At 41.1% G+C, this 26,670-nt stretch overlaps 1 protein-coding gene across 3 annotated transcripts in view; it reads left to right on the top strand.

Moving 5' to 3' along the window:
- LOC146710369 (butyrophilin-like protein 1) overlaps window positions 1–26,338 on the top strand; it is an 85,794-nt gene extending 59,456 nt beyond the window's left edge. Inside the window, exons 3-5 of one of the 3 annotated variants that reach the window (XM_085457775.1) lie at window positions 11,035–11,298; window positions 18,609–18,632; window positions 24,177–26,338. In XM_085457775.1, coding sequence (XP_085313901.1) covers window positions 11,035–11,298; window positions 18,609–18,632; window positions 24,177–24,268 — 380 coding nt within the window. In that variant the 3' untranslated portion in view covers window positions 24,269–26,338. Of the gene's footprint in view, window positions 1–11,034; window positions 11,299–13,209; window positions 14,735–18,608; window positions 18,633–24,176 lie in introns of those variants that run through there. The other 2 variants (XM_085457777.1, XM_085457774.1) reach the window with 2 other exon arrangements.
- Window positions 26,339–26,670: the final 332 nt, after the last annotated feature.

Raw genomic sequence — 26,670 nt, forward strand, 5'->3', positions numbered from 1 at the left:
TCTCGGTCGTTGTGTCCTTGGGCAAGACACTTCACCCGTTGCCTACTGGTGGTGGTCAGAGGGACCGGTGGCGCCAGTGTCCGGCAGCCTCGCCTCTGTCAGTGCGCCCCAGGGTGGCTGTGGCTACAATGTAGCTGCCATCACCAGTGTGTGAATGGGTGGATGACTGGATATGTAAAGCGCTTTGGGGTCCTTAGGGACTAGTAAAGCGCTATACAAATACAGGCCATTTACTATTTACACCCACCGCCGTGCTACGAATTGTGGGATATATGCGACCACGAAGTCTACACTGGTCCACACTTCAAATTTGAGGAATTTTGGAGTATCCGATTGGGACAGCTGTCATCACGTCACTGTGACGTAATAGGTTGCTGGATTGGGACAGAGCCAAAGAAAGACAGAGGGAATGAGACACAGGGGGAGAGCATAGCTGGGAGTAATCACACACAACGAGAAACTGAAAACACTGAGCAACAGATGGGAGACTGTCAAAGTAAAACAGGAAGAATAAGACACACGCTGAGAGGTGGACATGACACTGGAACCGGGGAAGAACAGACATAAAAACATAACTTCACTAGATGTGACACAAGGAACCCAAGGGAGGCAAAGAGACAGAAACCAAGAAAACTAAGAAAGAAAAAGCCTAATCGCCGCCTTCTATAAAATAACAAGGTGAGTTTAACTTTAGTTTTTCATAGTATGCATGTTATTTTGAATATAATCTGCTTGTATTTCAGCTGAATGCTATTATGTGAATTCAACTCTACAAAAAAAAAAAAAAAAAAAAAAAAAGACAAAGGATGAACTGAAGCTCTGCCATCACGTAATGTCGCATACTGCTGTTTCTGATGTCATTTAGAAAAAAAAAAAAAAAAAAAAAAAAAAAAAAAAGAATTCAACTCTACATGTATTATAGGAAAGTTAATAATGATAATCCACAGCAGATCTGACCAAAACACTGTTCTATCTTGCTGGCTGTGACAGGTGAAGTATACAAGACTATTAAATTCTTAATATTAAACGTTGTAGTTTAATTCATTTTATTTTTAGCTTAAGGGAAAACAACAGCAATACACCCCCCCCCCCCCACCCCCCACCCCCTAAAACAAACAAACAAAAACAAAAAAACAAGAAGATTCATGGACTCACTGCTCAGGGAGGAACTTTTTGTTCCTCGTTTTACTCAGAATAAATTCTGACCAGGCTTAATGGCTGACATGGCCAAAACTATAACGTGTTCACCAAGACTGCTGAAATTCCTTTATGAACTGAACAACTCTGAAAATGCAAGAAAAGCTAAGTGTATTTTCTTTAAAGCCCAGATGGAACTCGATGGACTTACATGCAGATTGAAGGCTGCATTCAGGACTTTATCACACTGGTACATGAAGAGAGGTACCAAGAACACGTGTGTGCACACATCTACACACTTGCTTGGGAAGTAACCATGACCTCATTTTCAGAGGCGTCTTTAACATTTAATGGTTGTGAAATATGTCAAACCTCTCTCCTCTAACTAAAGTTAAACAGCTGAGAGCATCTTGAGCAGATCGGAGAAAAAGGTGCGCACTGAGGATTTTCAACAATGGTGTTTAAGCCATTGCTGGAGGAGTGTGGACTTAGATCCTTATTCACTTAGCTGCTGTTTACAGTTTAAAAGTCTTCATCAGAACAAGCACTTCTAATTGTACTTTGCTCCTCACTGTCTTTGAAAAGGAAGAGCTGACAAAAAAAAATCCAGTAAATGCATTTTTATCTTTAAATTTGATATAGTAATCAGTCCTAATCTATTTTAATATTTTATACAGTGTTTTATTTATTTATTATATGGGAAAATGTCCTGTCAGCCTTGTGCTGAGAGGACTGTGGTCATCAATCTGTTTTGTTCAATAAACTCAACTTTCAGGAACACCTTCTTGAGGGGGGCTCATTAAATCTGTTTATTCATAGCTTCACTTAAAAGGCAACAAATCTTGTCTCAATGCACGTTGTATTGTAAAGACTGGATATTGTTAAATGTTATTTTTGTCAATATTTGTCAGGTTTCCTGTTTGAAGAAAAACTTTGGAGCCACGTGAATGCATGTAAACACATTTACGTGAGGACAAACTGATTTAAAGGAAAATAAAAATGCTCTGAATTTAAAGGTTGTGAGTTATTTTGTTCATGTGTTAGCAGTTTAGTCATTTTATGACAAGATGGAATTTTCCGGAAAAGTCAGTGTACTTTCATCGTAATAATAATAATAATAATAATAATAATAATAATAATAATAATAATATATATATATATATATATATATTTTTTTTTTTTTTTTTTTTTTTTTAATTTATTTATTTATTTTTTTTTAAACTGTCCTGGCAGAAATTTACTAGGACCTTTTCTGTTTTTTATGGATTTATTTATTTGTTTTTTTCAATTTTAAGTTGACTCTAAAAGTCAGATTACTCCGGAAGTGCAGTTATGGCTGACTACTTTAAGACATTAGAAACTGAAACTGTGTTTTGTTTTTTGCTTTACTGCGTCAGTGCTGAGAGGAGAGGAGTGGCTCTGATCTTGGTTACGCTGAATAGTTACCGTATTTGATCCTCAGAGGGTTTCTGCAGACATGGAGCTTCCACCACTTCTGTTCTGCTGTTTCCTGACTTTGTCCGGACTGACGTTTGGTGCTGAATCCGGTAAGAAACTCATTGATTTAGACCGATCATGTGTGCAGGCGCAGTCACGTTTCACAGCAGCGGATGCAGCTTTCACGCTTTTCAGGCTGCTGCTTTAGTGGGTGGATGACTGCGGCATCTACACCTGTGACATCAGCTGTTAAAGCAGCCGCATTTTAGTGTTGAAATAAAGACAGAGCAGATAAATGTGCAGCATCTGAATGCATGAAAGCATTCTAGTTATTATTTACGATTATTTATTAGAGATCCTCATTATTTCGTCATTTTATTCTCAGGTGTGGCTTCTTAACCAGCGGTTACTACGCTGCTTCCTGCAAACACAGATCTATTTTCTTTCCTTTTTAAGACATCGAATATGTGACATTTGTTTCTGATTGAATATAAATTTTGTTTGTGCCCACTACATTAACCTTTTTAAAGGATCTATAGTGTTATGAAATCTTAGAGGGGTCAACCATATCATGTATGCAGAAAACTTACAAAGATAAAGTAGTACACATTTTATTGAAATGCAGAGACTCAAATATCATTCTTCATATAAGATTATCAATAAATGTTTGAAATAAATCACAGTATTTGAAAGTTTATCTTCATTAACATATGTTTATCTATATGATATGTTATCTATTTTCCAAAATTGTGCAGAAAACATCATTAACAAACTTTTTAATCTTTTGGGGTTCAGTACTTTGAACCATAAAAACCTGATGCAACTAGAATTCCATTTCCTGAGGTTTTCTACAGTCAGAGTTAAAACACTGTGTGACCCATTAACATGAGGCTGTTACTGACTCCGATGTGCAGCTTCAAACTGACAGAGTTTTGAGAGTTCAGTCTCAGCTGGTAAAAAAGTCACAAACAGGTTGTTTTTCTAATTCTCTGTCTTATTAGTAAAGCATTTTACCATGACTGTTGCTAGCTGAATTACTAGTATTTCATCTAGTAGAAATAAAAATAAATGTTTGCCACAGAAATATGTAATAAATCCCTTTTATCTGGCTAAGCAACTTTTTTGAGCCCACAATATTATTAAGATCAGGGCCAACATCTGTGTTTCTTTTTTACTTAAATATGAACATCTTTACACCAAAGCATAAATTCACAATCTTTCCATGCAGCGTTGTGGTAACTGCTGTAGTTAATCACACTGAACAAGAAATTAAAGTTTTACCTTGTTCAGTTAAAGTGTGCTGTGTCCTGTAAGTACACATCTGATTCTAAGAATATTTTGTTTTTTCACTTTCCTTTTTTCTCTGTCACCCCTGCACAGTCTTTTTTACTCTGGCAGTAATACCTGTTTGTGTGGTCACACTTGTCTCAGTAAAAGGATGATTGTCTGATAAATGCTAAGAGAGAACATGTGCTACATACAAGTGCCTAACAGAGGCTGAAAACAACACAAATGCTCCGAACATCATCATTAACAGAAAGTAAATGCTACCAAGTCAGCTGAGGCGTGTTTTTTCAAAAACAGGTGCTTGGATTCAAACACAAACCAGGAAGATGCAGAGATTAGAGATGTACTGTAATTTGTCATCACATTAAAGTCTTAATAGAATAGAATAGAATAGAATAGAATAGAATAGAATGCCTTTATTGTCACTATACAGTTGTACAATGAGATACAGAGCATCTCCTACTCAGTGTAAACATGCTGGGGGGGGGGGTACAGTTCTGCAGCGCTATGTACATATGGACAGTATTAACATAGGGAAAAACATATATATATATATATATATATATATATATATATATATATATATATATATATATATATATATATATATATATATATATATATATATATATAAATGTACAATATGCAAGCCGTAAGTAATATGTAATAAATAGTGTTATGTATATACAGTTGAGCTGTTGCACATGGAATTGGTATTGCACAGTGGTGGTCCATAGAGGAAGTGGGAAGTGGGGGGCTGTGTTATCTGTGCATGTGTGAGTTCAGGGTGGTTATCGCTTTGGGGAAGAAACTGTTTTTGAGTCTGTGGGTTTTTGTGTTGATGCACCTGTAGCGCTTCCCTGAGGGAAGCAGGCTGAACATGTTGAAGCCAGGGTGGGAGCTGTCCTTGATAATGTTTGCTGCTCTGCTGAGGCAGCGGGAGGAATAAATGTCCATCAGGGAGGGGAGAGGGCAGCCGATGATCTTTTGTGCTGTCTTGACCACACTCTGAAGCCTCACTCTATCTGCTTTGGTGCAGCTGCCGTACCATACCGTGATGCAGTAGGTTAGCAGGCTCTCAATGGACGAGCGGTAGAAGGTCAGCAGCAGGTTGGAGTTCAGCTTGTACTTCCTGAGGACTCTCAGGAAGTGCAGCCGCTGTTGGGCCTTCTTGATGACCGCTGAGATGTTTCCTGTCCAGGAGATGTCAGCAGAGATGAGGACACCAAGGAACCGGAAAGTGTGGACCCTCTCCACACACTCCCTGTTGATGTAGAGGGGGGCCAAGTCGGTGCTGTGTCTCCTGAAGTCAACAATGAGCTCTTTGGTTTTCTTAGTGTTCAGTGCCAGGTTGTTTTCTGAAAACCATGCTGCCAGCTTCAGGACTTCCTCTCTGCCTCGTCTCCCTTCGAGATGAGTCCGACTACCGTGGTGTCATCAGCAAACTTGATGATGAGAGTGTTGTTGTGGGTTGAACTGCAGTCGTGGGTGTAGAGAGAATACAAGAGGGGGCTCAGCACACAGCCCTGTGGGGAGCCGGTGCTCAGTGTGCGAGTGGAGGAGAGATGAGGGCCGAGTCTTAAGGTAAATAGAACTAATCCATAAATGTTTCAACTCGTCAGGCCATGTAAAACAAGTGGAAGCTTACACAGGTCAGTGCGGGTGACATGCCAAACAGATAATTGTTACAAGTGTGGTTAACAAAATTTGAGACATTATTCTTTCATCTCTTGTCTTTCTTTCAGTGTCTTTTCTACACAGACATAGGACCTTCAGCACCACTTACTAAAATATTTAATTGAATGTATGGATGTGTCAATTCCATTTGATTAAATTCCACTCCGACAAAGACATGCTACGAAAGAGAGCCATTGATTAATAATAACTAATAATTAAATGCAAAGTGATGTATTATAAAGACACATCTCCTGGATGCACTGGTACGCATCTTCAGTGATGTATCCTAGGGTCATCAGGTGTTTCGGGTCTCACAACATCATACACCCTCGCCCAGGCGACCCAGCCGGGGGTGATCAGGCCCCGACTTGCGTACCAGTAGCTACCCACGGATCAGCCCTCTTAATCCACAGCCACCTTGTGGCTTTCTCTGCCGCTTCACTCACAGCCTGGATGGCCCTCTTCTTGGCTGCCCCAGCCACGCCCAGCCGGCCTAGAACTTTGCAGAGTGATCGTCCTGCAAAGCCCCTACAACCCACTTCTATGGGCTCATAGAAAGTCTTCCAGCCCCTTCCCCTGCACTCTTGCACTAGTTCCTGGTACTTTCCTCGTTTCCTTTCATTAGCCTCCTCAATCCGCTCTTCCCAGGGCACTGTGAGTTCCAGCATGATCAGCTGTTTTGAGGCCTCAGAAATAATTATCAAGTCTGGCCGGAGTGATGTTTCTGCAATGTTCTGAGGAAACTTTAGTTGTTTACCCAGGTCAGCCTGTAGCTGCCAATCAGAGGCTGTGTTGAGAAGGCCAGTTGTCAAATGTGGGCGCCCCTGGGGTTTCTCTCCAGCCTTAATAAAAGAGATTGCCTTCCTCGGAGCATGATGATGCTTGCTGATGCTGATTGCAGAGGCAATCTTTTCAGCAACTACTCTGAGCACCTGGTCGTGCCGCCAACGATACCGACCATCGGCCAGGGCCCTTGGGCAGCTGCTAAGGAGGTGTTCTAGGGTCCCTCTTCCAGAGCACAGGGGACAGGCAGGTGTCTCGCTCTTTCCCCACAAATGGAGGTTTGCTGGGCTTGGCAGAGTGTCGTATACTGCCTGCACTAGGAATCGGATCCGGTGGAAGTCTGCCTGCATGATGTTTGCCCAGGTGACCTTGCGCTGCAAGGTGCTCTCCCACCTTGTCCATGCTCCCTGCCGCTTAAGGCCTACAGCTCTGCTTACTCGCTCCTCCTCCACACCTGCTCGGACCTCTTCCTGGAGTAGCTGGTGTCTCTCCTTTCCCTGTGCCCTGCTGACCTGGGCCTTTGGGATGTACCCCAAGCCTGCTCCCCCTGTTGCTAAGACCCCCATTAGTGTTTTCTGCCTTAGGCGTGACTCCGCCACCTCAACTGCCTTCTCAGCCTTCCACTTTCTTCCTGTCCTTACCTCAATGCCTGCTGATGCCACCTTGCAGTCTTTAGAATCTCTGTACTGTAGGGCTTCTCGTGTGCGAGCCACCTTGAACTCTTCTGTGAGACCACTGAAGGGTAACTGCACGCTGTTGCTTGTCCCATACAAGGCAGCGCTGGTGAGACTGCGGGGAAGTCCCAGCCACTTACGAAGAAAGCCACTGATTTTTCTTTCAAGGGATTCCACAGTAGTTATTGGAACTGTATAGACAAGCAAGGGCCACAGGATTCGGGGCAGGATGGAATGCTGGTAGATCCAGGCTTTAAATCTTCCAGGCAAGCCGGACTTATCCACCTTAATAAGCCACGCTCCCAGCTCCTCATTTGCCTTCTGGATAGCAGTAGAGTCTTTCAGGCTGGAGTCAAAGAGTTTCCCCAAGCTCTTAACTGGTTGTTCCGTTATGGATGGAATAATGGTTCCTGAAATTGAGAACCGGAACTTGTCCGTCACCTTGCCCTTCTTCAGTACCATCGATCTTGACTTGGAAGGTTTAAAACTCATCCTTGCCCATGAGATGAGTCTCTCAAGACCTTGCAAGATCCACCTACACCCGGGAACTGATGATGTTGTAATGGTGAGGTCATCCATATAGGCTCTGATAGGGGGCTGACGAACACCTGACCTTGTTAACGGCCCTCTGCACTCCACCTCCGCAGCCTTTACCACCATGTTCAGAGAGCCATTGATTAATAATAACTAATAATTAAATGCAAAGTGATGTATAAACACATAGCGGCTGAAGAATAAAAACATCCAGTGCATCATGGGAATCCCCCGGCAGCCTACACCTATTGCAGCATAACTAAGGGAGGATTCAGGGTCACCTGGTCCAGCCCTAACTATATGCTTTAGCAAAAAGGAAAGTTTGAAGACTGATCTTGAAAGTAGAGATAGTGTCTGTCTCCTGAATCCAAACTGGAAGCTGGTTCCACAGAAGAGGGGCCTGAAAACTGAAGGCTCTGCCTCCCATTCTACTTTTAAATACTCTAAGAACAACAAATAAGATACGATGGGACCTAATTATTGAAGACTTATGTGAGGAGCAGGATTTTAAGTTAAATTCTGGATTCAACAGGGAGCCAACGGAAGGAAGCCAAAACAGGAGAAATATGCTCTATTTTTTTTATAGTCCCTGTCAGCTTTTTAAGAAACAGTTTTTACTGTTTCTTAAAAAGCATTATGACTTTTGCTTAACTGACCAGTCCAAATAACTGTTTTACCACATTTTGAAATAATTATTCAACGCAAATCTATTTTCTACTTTTTTCTTAGGTTCTTGTGCAGTGTCTTTTCATGTAATACCATGTATGCAGGTATTTTACACCTGTATTTCTGATCATATATTCTAATTTTCATGTTTAATTCATGTTTTCTCTTTTAGGCTCACGTGTGATTGTGAAGGAAGATGGCAATGCACTTTTAAGCTGCTCCCTCAACAACATGAACATTAAGCCAATGCTCTTTGACTGGAGAAAAGACAAGGATAGGCTGCAGGTGTTTATGTATGATCATGGTACTCTTCATAATAAGGGCCCTCCAAATCAAGCAGAGCAGTTCAAAGGTCGAGTTTCACATTTTCCTGAAGAACTGGAGCACGGCAACGCCTCCATAAGAATTGAAAACACTAAGGTGGCTGACAGCGGAAACTATACCTGTGAATTTCCACATATCCAGCCAGAAAAAATATTCCACATTGAGCTTATTGTTGGTGAGTGATGCAACATTATTTAAACATTATCTAACATTATTCACCAGTGCAACAGTCAGAATGCACTTCTACCAGTGTTCCATCTTTTGAAATCTTTTGTTAACAAAACAATGACTTTTCTATATGCATGTTGGTCGTATAGGCCTTCTGTCTATAGAGATTTCAATTAAAAAAAAACTAAATTAATGTCAATAAATTCAACTATAATTAATTTTTTTTTTCATATGTCAGAATAAACATGGTGTTTATTATATTTTCTGGGTAATTATAATCCATCCAAGACCATGAAGCAGTTTCTTCTCTACATGTAGAGTCTTTTTAGATCATTATAAAAATTATGTGTAATATAACAACCTAACAATCCTGATTATCTTTTATTCAGCTTTACTTGACTGAGTTAAAACCAGCAATAATCTCTAACATGTCTGTTTTTATTTTTCCTTTTAGAGCCCATATTAACCTGTTGGGGCCTCTCACAGTCATATGTATTTCTGAAACTCTGTAACTACCAGTTTAACCTTGTTAATAATTTCCAGATAATAAATGGCAGATAGATGCTGGTTGTATCACTGTGACGTAAATTATGTGATGTTTAATGTAGTTTATTTGTTTTATCTTTAGCTCTAACACAGGTCATTTGTTTGAGGATTTTACAGGAAATGACGGAGGCCTTGTTGTTTTAAACCTCTTTTTTCATAAATTAAAGATAGTTAATCATTCAATATGAGGGCTAGGAGGTTGAAATTCACAGGATTTCACCATCATTTTTTCCACAATAAATGTACCAAGTTTCATAATAGTAGACAGAAGTGGCTCTAAGATAATTTAGAGTGCATTGAAAATGCAAATCAGATAACCTCTAGCAAATCCGTACAAAACTCCGCAAAAAATCAATTAAATTTTAGAAACAACAATGTTGAATTCTGTTTTTTATGCACCTAAAATATTCCTAAATGCTAGACTCAACCATAAAACTTTGTATCTAAACATTTAAATAAAGATATACTCATTTATTAGATTTTTATCGTGACTTTTTTGGACGGATAAAATAGTTTCCTCTGCTTTGTTTTCGTTCCGGCGCGACAGACGGGCAAACTACATTAACTTCCATATATGGTCAGACAGGTGATTTTCCCGGCTTCAAATTCGGACCGTTATTACAGCACTGAGTGCCTGTTGGATGGAAGTAGCTGTCAATTAAACTGCCATGTGGCTGGCATAAGGGTGCTTTTCTCTGATTGGTTTATTGGAATAAAAGTCTCGTAATTACGTCATTTTACGCTGTAAAAAGATGCTGATTGATTAAAATTTGTACGTGGGCGTTTACCGATTTCAGAGATACTGAACTTCATTGGACATGTTTTTTTTCAATACTTTAAAGTTTAATTTAATGTCGCTGTTTTAGGGGTTTGTGTAACTTCGATGAAAATCAAAGAGCAGATTAATTCAACTTTTTAAATATAATTTTACTCCCGGTTGAATTTAAATAAACGAAGGTTAATCGTTGGAGTTTTGTTTTCTACAACAAGCCACTTTTTGTCTTTGAAAGACTGTTTTCCGTCCAATAAACGGTTTCTCAACGGTGATGCGACAGGTTAGCATGAAAGTTATTTGCCATTTACTGACGTAAGTTAACACGCATCCATTTTTCTGTCGTAAATTTTTTATTGAGATTCTTTAATCCGCAGATAGACGAATATCCGAGCTTTGAAATAATGTACGTATCGCTATTTCCGATCGCTATGAAAATTTAAATTATATTTATTTATTAATTTTTACATGTGAACTTGGGTCGCATACAACCTCCGCATTATAAAAGGTTAAAGGACAGAACAGATGAAAAAATCCCAGGTGAGTCCTGACTCTGATGGCATGATAGATTTTATCATCCTTGTATGTCTGGGTGTATGATAATGTATGTATTGTCAGCTATAAATAGGGACTGTACAGTCTTAAGAGAGGTGAAATTTTTCTCCTGTTGATTTGCAAGTTGTCACTGTGTTGCAGCTGATGTTTTACATTAAGGCATCATGAGTTTAATCTTTACTTAATCAATCTTAAAACAATTTCATCTCTTTAGTTGTTATGTTGACCTTGTTTGGCTAACATTCTCACACATGTTCTCTATGGAGTCTATGGGACTGGCCAGGACAGAGTTGGCCCTTCTCACCAGTCTATTCGCAGCAATATTCCTGTCATACAACCTCAAAATATTGCAGTGACAATCACTGTCCCATAAAAGGCTCTCAGTAATGTCTTGCACACTCTCAGACCAACTTTGCCTCTTCTAGTACAGAGCATGTCAGATGTTTCCATTATTCTTATCCGATGTGTTCACAGGGGCAGCTCCAAAGCCAATAGTCAGACAGCTTAATCAAAATGGTCTTCTCCAGTGTGATGTTGATGGTGCTTTCCCAAAACCCACAGTAGAGTGGATGGATAGTGCTAATCAAACACTTCTATCTGAGGAGCCAGTGGCTGCACCAAAAGGAGATCGCTTCTATATCACCCTCAAAACTACTGTGTCCAAATCTGGACTCTATCGCTGTGTCTCTACACAGAAGGGAATCTGGCATCGGAGTTCTACCGAGACCTTTGTGAACAGTGAGTGACATTTTTTCCCTGCAACAATTGAATTTAATTAGGTCTGTGTGCGTGTGTTGGGGGGGGGGAGTTTAATATGTATATGTGCTAAGACTGCATGCAAAGACTAGTCTGGATAAAAAGAGGAAAAATAAATACATAAATCATAAACGCATAATGTCAGGTCACGAGAGATTAAAAGTGTACTCAGTAAATAAATTATGTTTAGATTACCTTATAAATGATCAATTTGTAAGGTATATACATCTATCTACACATAAATAAATGCATACAATTACAGTATTAAAGTTATATATTTGTTTCCTAGGGTGAAATGACTGTGCAGCATGCATCTATAACAACTTTGGGTGCACAATTTTCAAATTATTTTTGAGTTTCTGTAATTATGTGGTGCCTTCATCATTAAATAATGAAGGAAGACTACCTCCAGATTCTTTAACTTCACCTCACATCAAGAGCTACACAGTTGAAACTTGGACACATTGGATGTTCTAACATGATGATCTCAAACAAGCATAAAAATGGTTTTAGAGTGGATAAAGTGGGCTAGCATTAAGCTTCAGAAACAGCTTTGCCAAAGTCCCAACTTGAAGCCTATTAAAAATTTGTGTATTACCAATAAAAGTTCGGTCCGTGTCAGGAAACCAACCAATTAGAATGAATTCTGCTAATTCTGACAAAAAGAGTAATCAAATATCCAGCCAGAATTATGGCAGAAGTTCGAAGATGGCTACCAAAATGGTCTGCTCAGGGTGCAACTTGCTAAGGGAGATTTAACCAAAGCCTAGTGGGTGTGTGTGTGAGTCTGTATTAATACTTTTGACTCTGTAACCACAACATATACTTTGAAGTGCTCTTTGAACTAGTTTTCAGCTTATAACTTGAACATGAACCGGAGAAAGGATCAACCAGCGGCAGCTCAGGGTTAGTTGGCCTCGTACACTGATTACGGGGTGCTACCGAGCAACTGTGCTCCAGGTTTAGCCTTTTAGTAGGCCTGGCAAGCTTGTCAGTTTGAGAGCCACGACTGACTGTTCTCAAAACAGGCCCCTTTCGTGTTGAGTGGGCTTTCTGTTTGAGTGCCAGTTTGACACAATTGGCAACCACATGGCCAGGCTTGTGACAGAAAAAACACAGTTTGGGCCTAGGTCTTAAAACCATAACTGCATTTTCCTTATTAGCTGGCCCACTCTTACCTGTCCAGCAGTGGCGTCGTTAGGCCTATTTTAGGGGTGCTGAAGCCTCCCTAAAATATTCTTAAGCCCCCCTAAAATATTCTTAAGCCCCCCTAAATAATTTGGTGGGTTTTTTTTTTTTTTTTTTTTTTTTAACTTATTCGATTTTTTTTTACAGAACTTGCAGACAAATTCAATATAAAGATGCAGGAATATGAGTTTAAAGAAATAATAATATAAACCTGTCGCTATTCACACAAATATGATCATAACTCGGTTGGTCCCTTTCGCTTTACATTGTTAAGGTAGCGTCAGTGCTTCGTTATCCAATCCCTTCCAGTTGTTCACAGGGGACATCCACATGACTGAAAATCCAGTCCTCGTTTTCACTGCTACTTTACACTCCGCTCGTATACACCTGCAGAAACACTAGCGTGCATGTGGCAAACGGCAAGAAATCATGGATATACGCAAGTTTTTCAAGAAAGTAAGTCTTCATCACTGGCTGGTAGTAACAATTAGTTAGCTCCAGCTAACAGCAGAGTCCCATGTAAATAATGAACCAGGTGCTCCCCATTTTGTAAATAAAAACCTGGCTAGCGCACTAAGTTAAATTGTTAGCATAATGTTAATTTCTGTCACTCGTTTTAGCTCTGAAAAATCCAGCTGAGCTCATTCAGGTATGGTCATCATCAGTGGAAATAATAATAATCACTCCATCCCCATTAACCTGTAGGAGTCAGGGCAGAGGAGCACAGAGAGGCAGAGGGGAGAGACGTCTGCTGGAGAGGTGAGTCAAAGGATGGAGTCATTTGTGATGCAGACAGTCTGATTAGAATTTTATGGGACTCAATATGGATATGAAATATGAAACATTTCAGTCACGGTACAACATATAAGACCTGTTTAACTTGAGCTTTTATTTAGGAGAGTCAAGGTTAGAAAGTGGAGAGAGCAAAGAGAGAGATATGTATATAAGTCAAATTAGCCTGACTCACATATTTTTGAGGGTTCTATTTTAATATTACTTCAATTCAAGTAATTTAGTAATATTTTTCAGGGCTTTAAATTGCAACCATTTTAGTCACATGCGTGCTCAAAATATAATGTTTGTAACTTCAAAATATTTGGGAGCAACAAATTACTGTGGAGCGGGAGCAGAAGTCATGATATTAGCAATTTACATTACAATTCAGTATGTTTTAATGTATCTTGAAGGGTGAGGCAGAAGGAGTGGCTGAGGGAGAAAAAGGTCAACAGGCAAGTTCAAGTCAGAGAGAGCAAGGAGAGACAGAGGAGCTGCAGCAAATAGATCGAGAGGCAGAGGAAGATCAAGTTATTACAGAGAGAGGAGAGCAAACAGGCCAAGAGAGGGAAAATGATGAAGCAGCTGCAGCAACTCATTCTACTACAGGGTTTGATTTAGGTGACAAAGACACAGGGCCCAGACAGGTGAAGCTGAAGAGCTATCCACATGATACTTTTGGTACACAGAAGCGAGCATTTAACCACAGCTGGTTTGAAAAGCACAACTGGTTAGAATATTCAGTCAACCAGAATGCAGCTTTCTGCTTCCCATGTAGAGTGTTTGGCAAAAACATCAAACATGATAGTTTGGTCAGTAACGGTTGCAAGAACTGGAAGAAAGCTTTAGTCATCTTTGGCAAGCATGAGATGGCACAAACACATAAGGACAGTGTTGTTACATGGAAAAGCTACCAGGGAACTAACAAACAGGGAAACGTTGCACAGATGATCGCAACTGCAAATGTGAGTGAGATAGTTGAAAGAAGAGAGTATCTCAGACGAATTGTTGCAGTCACCTCTATGTTAGGGAGACAGGGACTCCCTTTTCGTGGTCATGATGAAGGTGAAGACAGCCCAAACAGAGGGAATTTTCTTGCGTGCATGGAGCTTTTGAAGGAGTTTGATCCTTTTCTTCAAAAACATAATCCCCCATCAAATGCACAGTATATCTCACCAACATCCCAGAATGACATGATTGACTGTTGTGCCCAGGAAGTTACTAGTGTCATTGTATCTGAAATGACAAAGTCTAAAGTCTATTCCATCATGGTGGATGAGGCAAGGGATAAAAAGGCAGAGCAGTTAGCTGTTTGTGTCAGGTACGTGTCAGAGGGGGCAGTGAAGGAGCGTTTCCTTGCACTTGCAGAGATAAAATCATTTGATGCCCAGTCCATTGCAAATGAGATTCAGCAGCAGATCCAAAACTATGGTCTTGCAGAGCTTAAGTGTGTAGCACAAACATGATGGTGCAGCCGTTATGAGTGGCTCCACTGGAGGTGTACAAGCACATTTTAGAAGGCTCCATCCTGAGGCTATCTATGTGCATTGTTATGCTCATCAACTCAACCTGGTTTTGTGCAATACTTGCAAGGCTGTCCCAGAGCTTTTCAGCTTGTTGGAGTGTGTGTATTCTTTCTTCAGCACCTCCCTAGTCAATCATCATAAGTTCATGGAGACTCAGGCAAAGCTTGGATTGACAAAAACTGAGCTTGTGCAACTTTCAAACACTCGCTGGGCATGTCAGTTGCGATCAATCAGTGCAGTTCTTGAGACATTGCCTGCCATTTTGGAGTGCCTATCTGCAATTGGATCCCCCATAGCTGTTGGTCTCAGAGCAAAGCTCTACAAGTTCTCAGCAGTCTATGCACTACTGATGTTTCAGTCGATTCTGTCTGTAACCGAAGGACTCCACAAATTCCTGCAGAAAGAGACTTTAGACCTGGCAGAAGCTTTTATCTGCAAACAAGCTGTGTGTGACACACTTAAAGGCAAACACTCAGATGCATTTGCTACAGAGCTGTATGAGAAAACCAAGGCCCTGTGTAACACCCACAGTATCCCTGAACCAGGTGCCAAGACAAGGCACAAACAGAGGAAAATGGAGGATTTTGTCCTGGAGGCAACTGTGGGTTCACGCACTGAATTGAACAACTCAGACACATTGAAAAGAGAGTTACTTTTCCCTTGTGTGGATCGGATGGTTGGCGAGCTTGATCAAAGATTTTGCAGTGTAGATGCAGGGCTGCTAAAAGGCGTCCAGGCATGCAGTCCTAAATCTGAGAACTTCTTGAGTGAACCACACTTGAATGAACTTGCAAAGCACTACAGACTTGACCTGAAAAAAGAGGAGGTTCTGGTGGCCAGAAACTTTCTTACCCGGAAAACAGAGGCTGGATGTCCACCCAAAAATATGTTGTCTGTGTACAACCTCTTTGATTCAGACATGTTTCCCTCTCTGAAGGCAACCATCCAAGTTGCCCTAACAGTGCCTGTCAGCAGCTGCTCGTGCGAACGGTCCTTTAGTGCACTGCGTCGGCTGCACTCCTGGCTGCGTCAAACAATGGGTCAGAAAAGACTTCACAGTCTTGCAGTCATGTCTATTGAAAAAGACACGCTTCAGCATCTGAGTCACAACAGAGTGATTGACCGATTTGCCACTCTTAAAAACAGACGTCATTCTTTGATGCTTCCACCCACCAAGTAACTGGTGATTGCAGCCAGAAAAATGTACTTTTTTATTTTCAGTTTTTTTCTTGTTATTGATGCAGCAAACACATTTCCTCTGTTTTTTTGTTGTACTGTATTATAAAGCAGACTGAAATAAAACAATAGATCTATTGGTGGCCTAGGATGTTTAATCTGTCCAAAAAAGTAGGAAAACAATTTCTCAGTCTTTGTTTTCTGTTTGTGAAATTTTGTGCTCATTCACTACGTTCGTTCATGTCGTGTGCATCTCTTGGGGGCTAAGCCCCCCCTGTCCTTAAAACCTAGTGACACCCCTGCTGTCCAGGATGCGCTATAGTGCAGATGGATATCCTGTCCGACAGCACTTGCTTTATGAGTCAGCTTAAACTCATCTGCCAGGGTGGCAGCTTGCTGTAAAGTTGTAGCCCTCTGTTCACTTAAATAAAGGGCCACAGATTTAGGAACAGAGTTTTTAAAATCCTCCACCAGCATAAGCTCACGTATGGACCCCACATCATTAACCTGGCTTGCTGCACACCACCTATCAAAGAGCCTCGCCTTCTCCCTGGCGAAGTCAAGATAGGACTGTCCCTGCGCCAACTCCAACCCTCGAAAATGCTGCCTATAGGCCTCAGGTACCAGTTCATAGGCTTGGAGGACGGCACTTTTGATCTTTCCATAAACCAGGCCGTCCTGCCTAGACAGACCAGAACAAGCTTCTTGAGCCTTACCTGTCAACCGACACAGCAACATCACCCCCCACACATCTTGAGGCCACTGCAGTGCAGTTGCCAGGCGTTCGAACACACTGAAAAAGCTGTGAACACTGGATTCACAGAAGTCTGGAACCAGGTGAATGTTATTGCTCACAAACGAGCCTCTAGACACCTGTACACTAGCAGCTGTGTCAACCATTTTGGGGATGGTGAAGAGTTAGAAAAACACAACCTAATTAAGACAGTTAACAGACCACTACACAACAGACCGCTTTAGCTGACCAACTTACCTCCCGCCACACACACACACGTTAACAAAACAACTTACCCAGTTCCAAAACCTTGCCCTGTCTATCTTCCGGAGCGTGCTGGGCTCGAGGCAACTTTAAAGGCAGAACTTCAGCGACCGGGAGAAGTCTGCAATGTAGATGGTGAAGAGGAACGGAGCCAGAACTGTTCCCTGTGCGGCCCCCGTACTGCAGACGACCCTGTCCGACACACAGCCCTGAGTCCTCACATACTGTGGTCGGTCAGTGAGGTAGTCCAAAATCCAGGTAGTGAGGTGATGGTCCACTCCTGAGTTCTCAAGCTTGTCCTTCAGGACCGTGGGAAGAATAGTGTTGAAGGCACTGGAGAAATCAAAGAACATGATTCTCACAGTGCTCCCAGCAGTCCCAGGTGAGAGAGGGAACGATGTAGGAGGTGGATGACGGCATCATCCGCTCCAATGCCAGGTTGGTAGGCAAACTGAAGTGGGTCCAGTGATGAGCTCACCAGGCAACGAAGCTGAGCTAGGACCAGCCACTCCAGGGTCTTCATTAGGTGGGATGTCAGAGCCAACGGCCTATAGTTGTTGAGGTCCTTGGGACATGGGGTCTTTGGCACTGGTACCACACAAGAGATTTTCCAGAGCTGTGGAACTCTCCCTAGCCTCAGGCTCAGGTTGAAGATGTACTCCATCACCCCCGTCTTTTCCCCCTCAGCTTGCTGGGGATGTCGAGTCTGTCTGCTTTATTGGTACTTATTCAGATCGGATTGCCACGACTCAACTCAGATCAACTCGTTTTCCATTACAATGCAGTACTACGTAGCCTGCGTGGTTGTCGTTAAAGCAACGTGTCCGAGTGTCCCGCGCCCCGCGACGTAATTAATATTAGACATAAATGCTACAAAAAAGGTGGATATCAATGCGAGAATTTACCTGCTGCTTAGTTTGTGGGTTTGCGTCAGACTTGGGGACCACTGCGTTGTTTTTATGTAGCCATTTCCTTCATTGCCGGCTTGATCTTCAGCAAGATTCTCTTTCTGTTGCTGCTGTGCCACAATACCATTTAATTCATGTTTATTTATATATCACCGAATCACAACAACAGTCACTTCAAGTTGCCCAACAAAACCGAACAATCAAGTAAATAGCACAAACTAACCAAAGGCCGTTTAGGGAAATTTTAGAATGACCTCAGAATAATGAATTACAGTAGTTCAGCCTTGAAGTAATAAATGCATGAACAACTTTTTCAGCTTCACTCAGAGAAAAATATATTTCTAATTTTCACAGATATTCCGCACAGGAAAGAAAACAACCTTATATATTTGCTTAATGAATGATATGTCATAGTCAATTCCTCTCATAGTGTCAGTAGCCCGCACCAAACAGAAACAGGCACAAATCAGGACCCATTGTGGGCCCACATTGGGTCCTGATTAAAGTCCCGACTCACTCGCCAACAAGATGTGGCAGGTTTAATTATGTTTAATTTTTTATGAGCCCTCAAGATAATTTCCTTGTATGTTTGCCCATGAATGGTCACCATTTTCATATTTAGTTTCACCTTCAATTTCCTCTAATTCATGCCATCTTTTGAGATTTATGGATCTATCTCTGTTATATTTGAGTAATAAAACTGTTTTTGTATTGTTTTCACAGAAGAGCCGGAGGGAGCATCCCAAGGTAAAGTCAAAAATTTTAATGTTTATTTATAATCTTGAGGTAGGTATTCACCAAGGTGAACAAAACAGATGAGGTACAGGCAGAAAGTACTAAGTCCAGGAGTGAGTCAGATAAGTCATGAAGGAATGTCTACAGTTCAAAGACGATCTCACCACTGAAGGATAAGTATATTTAGTGAAAAATAATTCAGCACATTTTGTATTAATGAGGGTGAGGTTAGACAATTATAAAGGAGGGAAGAAGCGAAACTGACAGGAATGGAAAGGGAGCATGAACAATAAAGGAAACAAGAAATGATAACAGGAAGACTAAACTTAAAAGGCTTCAAATTTGACTTTCTGTCGCAGCTTCTCACATTGACTGACTTCACTCTGACTGTATTTAGACCTTACAAAACTGCTTCTGATGAGGACCTGCATACTTCATGTGTAAAATCACTGAAATGCCCTTTTATAGATAAATGAAAAATCAGAAAGTGTAGATTTAAATTTTCTTATTAAAAAAGAAGTTTGGTTTGCACAAAATTAAGTTTTTAAGTTGCTAAAAGTAATTATAAAAATAAGTAAGTACTCCAGTTAATGTTTGAATAAGCATGATAATATATTAAGTAATCCAAAGTATTCAGAATACGTTACACTCATTGAGTAACGTAATGGAATACGTTACAAAATACATTTTGGGGCATGTAATCTGTAATCTGTAGTGGAATACATTTAAAAGTAACCTTCCCAGCACTGCTGAAATGTAACATTCCAACCACCCCTTTAGTGTGCTTGTTGGACAAAGGTTACTGGCCTGGTAGCCTGGCTGGATCTGGGGTGGACGTGGGGGCTTGAGGTTCTGGGGTGCTCCACCTCCGTGCTGGGACTTTGGCTGGGCCTTGGGGGTTTCGGTCCTCATTGGTGTGTCGCCAAGGTGGGTGCTGGGCGGCTTAGCCCTGAGCAGGGGGCCTCTGGTGCATTGGCCAAACTGGGGGGGGCTCTTCAACTGGCAGGGAGGTTGTTTCATCCTTGCAGAAGTTCACTCTCCAGGTGGGGGTGAGATATAGGAGAGTTGGATAATAAACTTAACCTGGGTGTCTATTGTGTTGTCTGGGAGATGATTGAAATTATGGGGTGGGTACAGTTTCCTCTGCGGTGGAGTCATGTGGGCTGCTCCGGGTCCTGTGGGGCTTGGCGGTGCTGCTGCCGTGGGCCCCGGTCTGGATGGACCTGGGCCCCCTTGCCTTGGTGGGTTCCAGAGGGCAAGGTTTGCCTACTGGGGTCAGCAGGGGGGGTTACCCGAAGGAGGGGCTGCTTGCCCCTCCATTCCTTTCCTCCCCATCCCTGACCACCTCCCTCTTCCTGCTCCATCACACGCACCCACACATGGCTTGGGGTGAAGGTGTGTCACCATGGTGCAGGGGAGGCATTTGAGTATTTGTGTATGTGTGCATGAGGGTGGGAATGCACGTTTGTGTCTGTGTGCCTGTTTGTCTGTGTCTATATGTCAGGTGGGGTCTTAGACTAGAATAGAATAGAATAATCCTTTAATTGTCCCACAAGGGGAAATTTGGTTGTAACAGCAGCCAAAAAGACACATATACAAACAAACAGTACACAGGACACATAACACAATTTTTCTTACATATTTACATTAAGGACAATGGTTACTATATACAGAGAGTACTGTACAGTTATTAAATTAAATAAAAATAACTACCGGTAAGAGGCAAACCAGGTTGTAGTGCGAATCAGTTGATTAACTTATTGTAGTTACAGCACTGATGTAAACATCTATGTTTGTTGGGAGCAGTTCTGATTGCACAGTCTGACAGCTGCAGGGAGGAAGGACCTGCAGAAACGCTCCTCCATGCAGCAGTTTACCATCTCAAATCTGGATGCAGCAGTCTGTCACTGAAGCAGCTCTGCAGTTCACCAACATTTACATGCATGGGGTGGGAGACTCTGTCCATCAGAGATGTTATTTTGGCCACAGTCCTTCTGTCTCCCACCACCTGCACTGGGTCCAGGGTGCATCCCAGAACAGAGCTGGCCTTCCTGATGAGTTTATCCAACCTCTTCGTCTCAGCTGCCGATAAACTGCTGACTACACCTATCTGGGAAGATTTCAGGCCCTCCAAAGTATGGAGGTCTATCTCCCCTCACCACACTCCCTGCCGGTGGCTGGGTGTGTTGGTGGTTCTTGGTGTCCAGGGTTAGGCACTCAGGTATGTACCGGCTCACTCCCAGTGGCTACTTGGTGGGGCTGGGCACCTGTGGCTCGGTCGGGCCTCCTCTCGGGGGGTGGGGGGCCCTCAGGCCTCCGGCCTCCAGGCCTGCAGCTTGGTTCACTCTGGCACAGCTGGCTGCTGGCAGAGCCCGCGGGCATGCCACTGAAGCCCCCTTGGCTTCTGCTCCGTGGCTGCTGGGTGACCCCTTGTCTGGGGATCTCCTCCGCTCTTCCCATGAGGGTGGCAAGGATGCCCCTCCCGTGGTCCTCCTTGGGCTCTCGCACTCCGAGGCCTCTGGATGTCTGGGGCCTGGATCTCCTCCATGCCTGCTTTATCCCCTGGGGGACAGGGCCATGGCTCCCTACACCCTCTAGCAGATCGTTACATGGAGAGACCTTTTGAATACAGGCTCACTGATCCACACAGGTGCCCACACTAGTGTTCATTGTTCATAGACACAAACTACACCTTTCCTGGCTGCTACCTCAAAGCGCATTGTCAGTCCTGCATGCTGCACAACAACATTCAGTATTTAGTATTTAATGTTATTTACACTTAGCTGGATTAATGCGATGGTGTTGTGTTTTTTTGTTTTGTTTTTTTTGTTTTGTTTTGTTTTTTATTCAAAGCCAGCAATGAGGCGGTATTACCCGACTCTGACCTTTGAATTGGCCTAACAAACAGCAGCATTCATCCAACCCTTTTGTAAGAGGGTTTAAGAATAAGTGGTCTCCAAGCCCATAAGAATAGATACAAATGTGTTTGAACAGGTATAATGAAAGAGTATCAGACCATTTGAGGAAATGAACTTTTTTTTTTTTTTTTTTTTTTTTTTTTTTGTGTTGTGTTTATTGTGCTTCTCTCTGTTTTTGCTTGTTTTCTCTTATTTTTCTCTCAACAGGTGATCCCGGAGATTTTTTTTCTTTTTCAGTGCCCTTTCTCACTGTCCCTCTTCCCCTCTGTTTTTCTTTCTTTCTCCCTTTCCTGTCCCCCAGCTATGTATGTCCTGTCTGCAACAACTGAAAATAAAAATAAAATAAAATAAATAATAAAAAAGAAGTTGATTTTAGTTTATAAAAGTTTATAATGTTCAGAAATGTGTAAAATCACTATATATGTGGTTTGAAACTATGAAACATGATTTTTGGTCATCCTCAAAGTAATTCTGGCAAACTGTCAGACAACTCAGGAGGGGGAAGTGGTGCTGTACTCAAACTGTATACAGTGGTAGTGGGGCCCTGCTGACCTCAACTGAGATTATAGTTAGGCAGTGGACGGTCGTTGTGTCCTTGGGCAAGACACTTCACCCGTTGCCTACTGGTGGTGGTCAGAGGGCCCGGTGGCGTCAGTGTCCGGCAGCCTCACCTCTGTCAGTGCGCCCCAGGGTGGCTGTGGCTACAATGTAGCTGCCATCACCAGTGTGTGAATGTGTGGATGACTGAATGTGTAAAGCGCTTTGGGGTCCTTAGGGACAAGTAAAGCGCTATACAAATACAGACCATTTACCATGATTTTGTCAAACACACTGTCACGCATTCTGTAGAGCAAGCAGAGTCGGGGAATGAGGACGACTTGCCCATCAATGAGGTCACTAATGTAATTAAACAACTGCTTGGTGGGATGGATGAAAGTCCTTGTTAAAGCCTCTGAATGTTGTGGGTCTATCCTCATTGTCCAACTTTGCAACATTACGTGGAAGTCTGGGGCAGTGCCTTCCAGATGGGCAGACTGGAGGAGGACTGGAGGCTATCCTCTAGTTATATGGCCTCACTTGAGTCTCACTTTTGCCTCACCAGAAAGGTCTATGCAAGGGTACTGGAGAGGAGAGTTCTTCCATTAATCTAACTTCTGATTAGGGCTTGGTATCATCACTGATTTCTATAACCGATTCACAAGATCGATCAATTCGATGTCTGATTCAATTCAATTCAGTTTTGCCTCAGACAGTCAGAAATATTATAATTTTGATAATTTATCAGTGCATATCCATATTTTTATATCTATGTATAAAAAGAAAGCTGACACTCGTTAGACTTTATCAGAGGTGTGAGCATCACAGCAGATGCCTTTGTGTCAAAGTAGCTGAGGATAAAACACAGAAAAATGCTGCTGAAGTGAAGCAGAGCAAAGTTACAGAAGTTTTATTAGAGGCACAGCGTTTTGCAATTTGGCATTACTTGTAAAAGTTTAAATTTATTTGGTATTGAACAGTAGAAAAAAAGAGTCTCTTGTTGGAGGTCGAAAAAAGAAAAAAAAAACAGCAGCCGTCAGCGCTGTACACAAAGGTAAACTGGTGAATTAATAATGCACAAAACAGATTTGAGATGGTAAACTGGTCTTGAAGTACACTGAGAGAGATGTGCAGGACGTGTGATTATATTGTGGTGGAAGCAAAACGGCAAAAGTCAGAGGGAATCAAATCAAATATGAAGCATAGTTTTTCTTCTTTTGCTGCTAGTTCAGTGAATTGGTTGGAGAGACAAATCCTGCAGCTTCAGAATCTGTGAGATGTTTTTACATCTTTCTTTGGGATCCGTTTACCTGCTTTTTCAATAATTTGGTGTATAATTCTTTGGCAGTTTTTGAAATGGTTTTGTGATTTTAAAGGTGAGATTATGGCAAAATACATTTATATTTAAAAATCGATTTAGAATTTAGTTAATTGATATCACATTATTCAAATTAAAATTGATTTTAATTGGAAAATTGATTCTTTTAGACCCACACCTACTCCTGATTCAGGAGGACCAATTACATTTTAGTCCCGGTCACAGAAAACTGAACCAGCCCTTTATCCGCTCATTGTTACACAAGGGTGCATGGGGAGCATTTTAAATAATTGATCTCGTTATTAACCAAAATAACTGTCATAATGGAGCAGTCCCATTATATATTATTTAAATTTAGCGTTTAGAACAGGGGTGTCAAACTCAAATACACAGTGGGCCAAATTTCAAAACTGGAACAAAGTCACGGGCTAACGTTAATATTTATTGAAATATATTTATTCCTCCAGATACAAGAATGAATCTTTTCTTATGGACTCAAACACGTTTTGCTGAAAAACTGAATATGGAACAAGCAAAGCTTAATACTAAACAATATATATATTAGCTGTATAATACCAGTAGGCCAGCTCTGATAGTAATTTGGTGTGGCTTCGCAGGCCAAATGTAAGTAGGCTGCGGGCCAAATATGGCCCGCGGGCCAGAGTTTGACACCTATGGTTTAGAACAACCAGTGAGATTATGTATAGCTCACTGTTTTTTGTTTTTTTAATCCTGCTTTCTGCACATTTAATGGTTACATTTACTTTTTCTGAACTGTTTCAGGGTATTCTGGATGGTGGGTTGCTGCTGCTGTGATTTTTGGTCTTCTGTTCCTTTGTGTTGTTATTGTTCTTTTTGTCAGAAGGTACCGCTAATCTGTTTTAAAGGTAGGTACTTAATGTATCAAAATGGTTAAAACACAAAAAAGCAACCAATTCTTTTGATTTTTTTTTTTTCTTCCTACCAAATGAAGAAACTCTTTGGGGGAAAAACCCAACATGAACTAACTACTTTTAATGAGAAAGTAAATGACCTTTGACCAGACCCCTGTTCCAATTAACATTCTAAAAATCTCAGTACTAGCTATGAACATTTTTTGTTGAAACACTCATACTACTGTAGCCAAAAAAAAAAACTTTCAGAAAAAAATAACTAAATATATTGCCCTTCACAAATATTCTTAGAGTAATGAATGTCTTGGACCCAGGTTTCTCAGTTTTTGAGAGTTCATCATTCCTTTTGGTTGAAAAAATTATTTATCTTCAGGCTGTATTTTTTTAGTCTTAGTTATGGCATTACTTCCTTGTACTTATGGTTTTTGTAATCTATGCTGACCCACAGCCGTACCTTCTAATTATTCAAGTCGTTCCATTAAAACTAGCACAAGTGTTTTGTTAACTGAATTGTCTGAGAAGGTTCTCAGTCATCCAGGTCGTGGCAATTTAAGGAGCTACGAAAGAAAAGCGTCTGGACTTGTTGAAGTTTCTTCATTCACCTCTCATCCAAGAAGCTTCTTCAGTTCTAAGAGCAACTGGTGGAGAGTCTCAGATTTTTGAGTCCTGGGAGAGGCCCTAAGAGGGTCGTGGACCCACTATTGATCCTCTGCCTAATCACACTAGCCAAGGTGTGAAAACAGGTGTGGATCACAATCAGCCGAGGTTTCGGGTGAACCCATTGTGACAAGACGAGACTCAGCTGTACATCTCCATCTAAAGGATAAAGGTCACTCTTTCGAGGATGCCAATGTTCACATTTTGGACAGAGAGGACAGATGGTTTGAAAGAGGAGTGAAAGAAGCATCTATGTCCACTGTGAGCGACCATCTTTGAACAGAGGCGGGGCTTACGACACCAACTCTCTGCCATCTATAATCCCGTTCTGAGATCCCTTCCCAGACGCCTTAACGCCCACTCACATCCTGGGCCATTTGACCTTTCATTGATTTGATGAAAGTTAAAACATGTTCAAGAAACTTAAAGAAGTCCAGATGCTTTTCTTTCCAAGCTCCTTAGATGTTGATATGTGTTATTTGGTATGATTGAATTTTTGTTGGTGTGCTACTGTAAGAAAACATTTTTTCTCCTTCTATTCATGTTATTGCGAACAGTGATGTTTCATTGATTGATTTATTTTTATGTGTTTATTGTTTTTGATCGAAGTTAAGATTAATGTAAAGTAAAAGTAAAAATGTTCAGGATATAATTTGGTGTTGATTATTGTACTGAAGATTAATAAGAATGAGTCACACAAGTTATGGCTTAGAAAGTGTGTGTGTGTGGGGGGGGGGATCTCTGACTTCACTGCAGCTCAGAGTAGTTTAAGAATGTTCTTTATAGGCTTCAATTAACAAAATTGCATCGTCTTGAAAGTTCTTTAGGGTTAGATCTCTTTTATTAAGCTGTTTAATACGTTTTTGTAATAGGCTGGAGACATGTGAGTGACTTCTGAAGGTTGAATAATTGAAACAGTGCAAATAAAATACATGACTATTTTATAAATGTTTAAATTCTTTCTGAAGGTTGGAGCTTTAGTTTTGTTCCTTTTATGTGAGTGAGAAAATTATTGAATTGATAAATAATGGCAATTTGTGAAACAATTAACAAAATAAGCTGCCAATCTATTTGGCAAATTTAAATAAATTTTCTCTAAATGATTTAATGATAGACATTTACGTCACTGAACTAAACATTGAACCTCCTGTAAAAGAATGTTGATGAATGTGAATATTTGATGTTTATGTAAAAGAAATCATGTGCCTTTTACAATATTTCTGTTTTGCCTTAAAGCAAATTCTGTCAGGTTACACGCTGTAATATAGGCCAATAATGGTCAATGCTGGAATTGTACTGGAAGTTTGTTAACTGGTTATTTCTTTCAACATTATGATGCAATTTCACACAGTGATTAATGATTTCCGCTAACATCTGAATAAAATGTGAAATGAACTCTTTTGTTTTTTGGTATAATGAAACTGTCAAAATATTGGGCACTACCCAGTACTGTGAGAGAAACTTTAATAACAAAACAAATAATACTGTGATAGATTCCAAATGGATTGCGCATCACTTGAGTTTTAAAATTTCCTTTAATGGTTACCTAAAGTAATCATTTAGGTAACATCAAGCATTTTGAATATAGAAAGTTTACTTAAAATGGATCGTTACCAAAACATTTACACTTGCAATCTTACTATTCGTCACTGATTGAAGACAAGAAGAACAACCCCAGGTTTCTCTTCAGCTCTGTAGCCAGGCTGACAAAAAGTCATAGCACTGTT

This window comes from Copadichromis virginalis, linkage group LG5, assembly GCF_057382275.1.
Source record: "Copadichromis virginalis isolate Kocher_CV1m ecotype Utaka linkage group LG5, C_Virginalis_male_GT1.1, whole genome shotgun sequence".
Lineage (NCBI taxonomy): Eukaryota > Metazoa > Chordata > Actinopteri > Cichliformes > Cichlidae > Copadichromis > Copadichromis virginalis.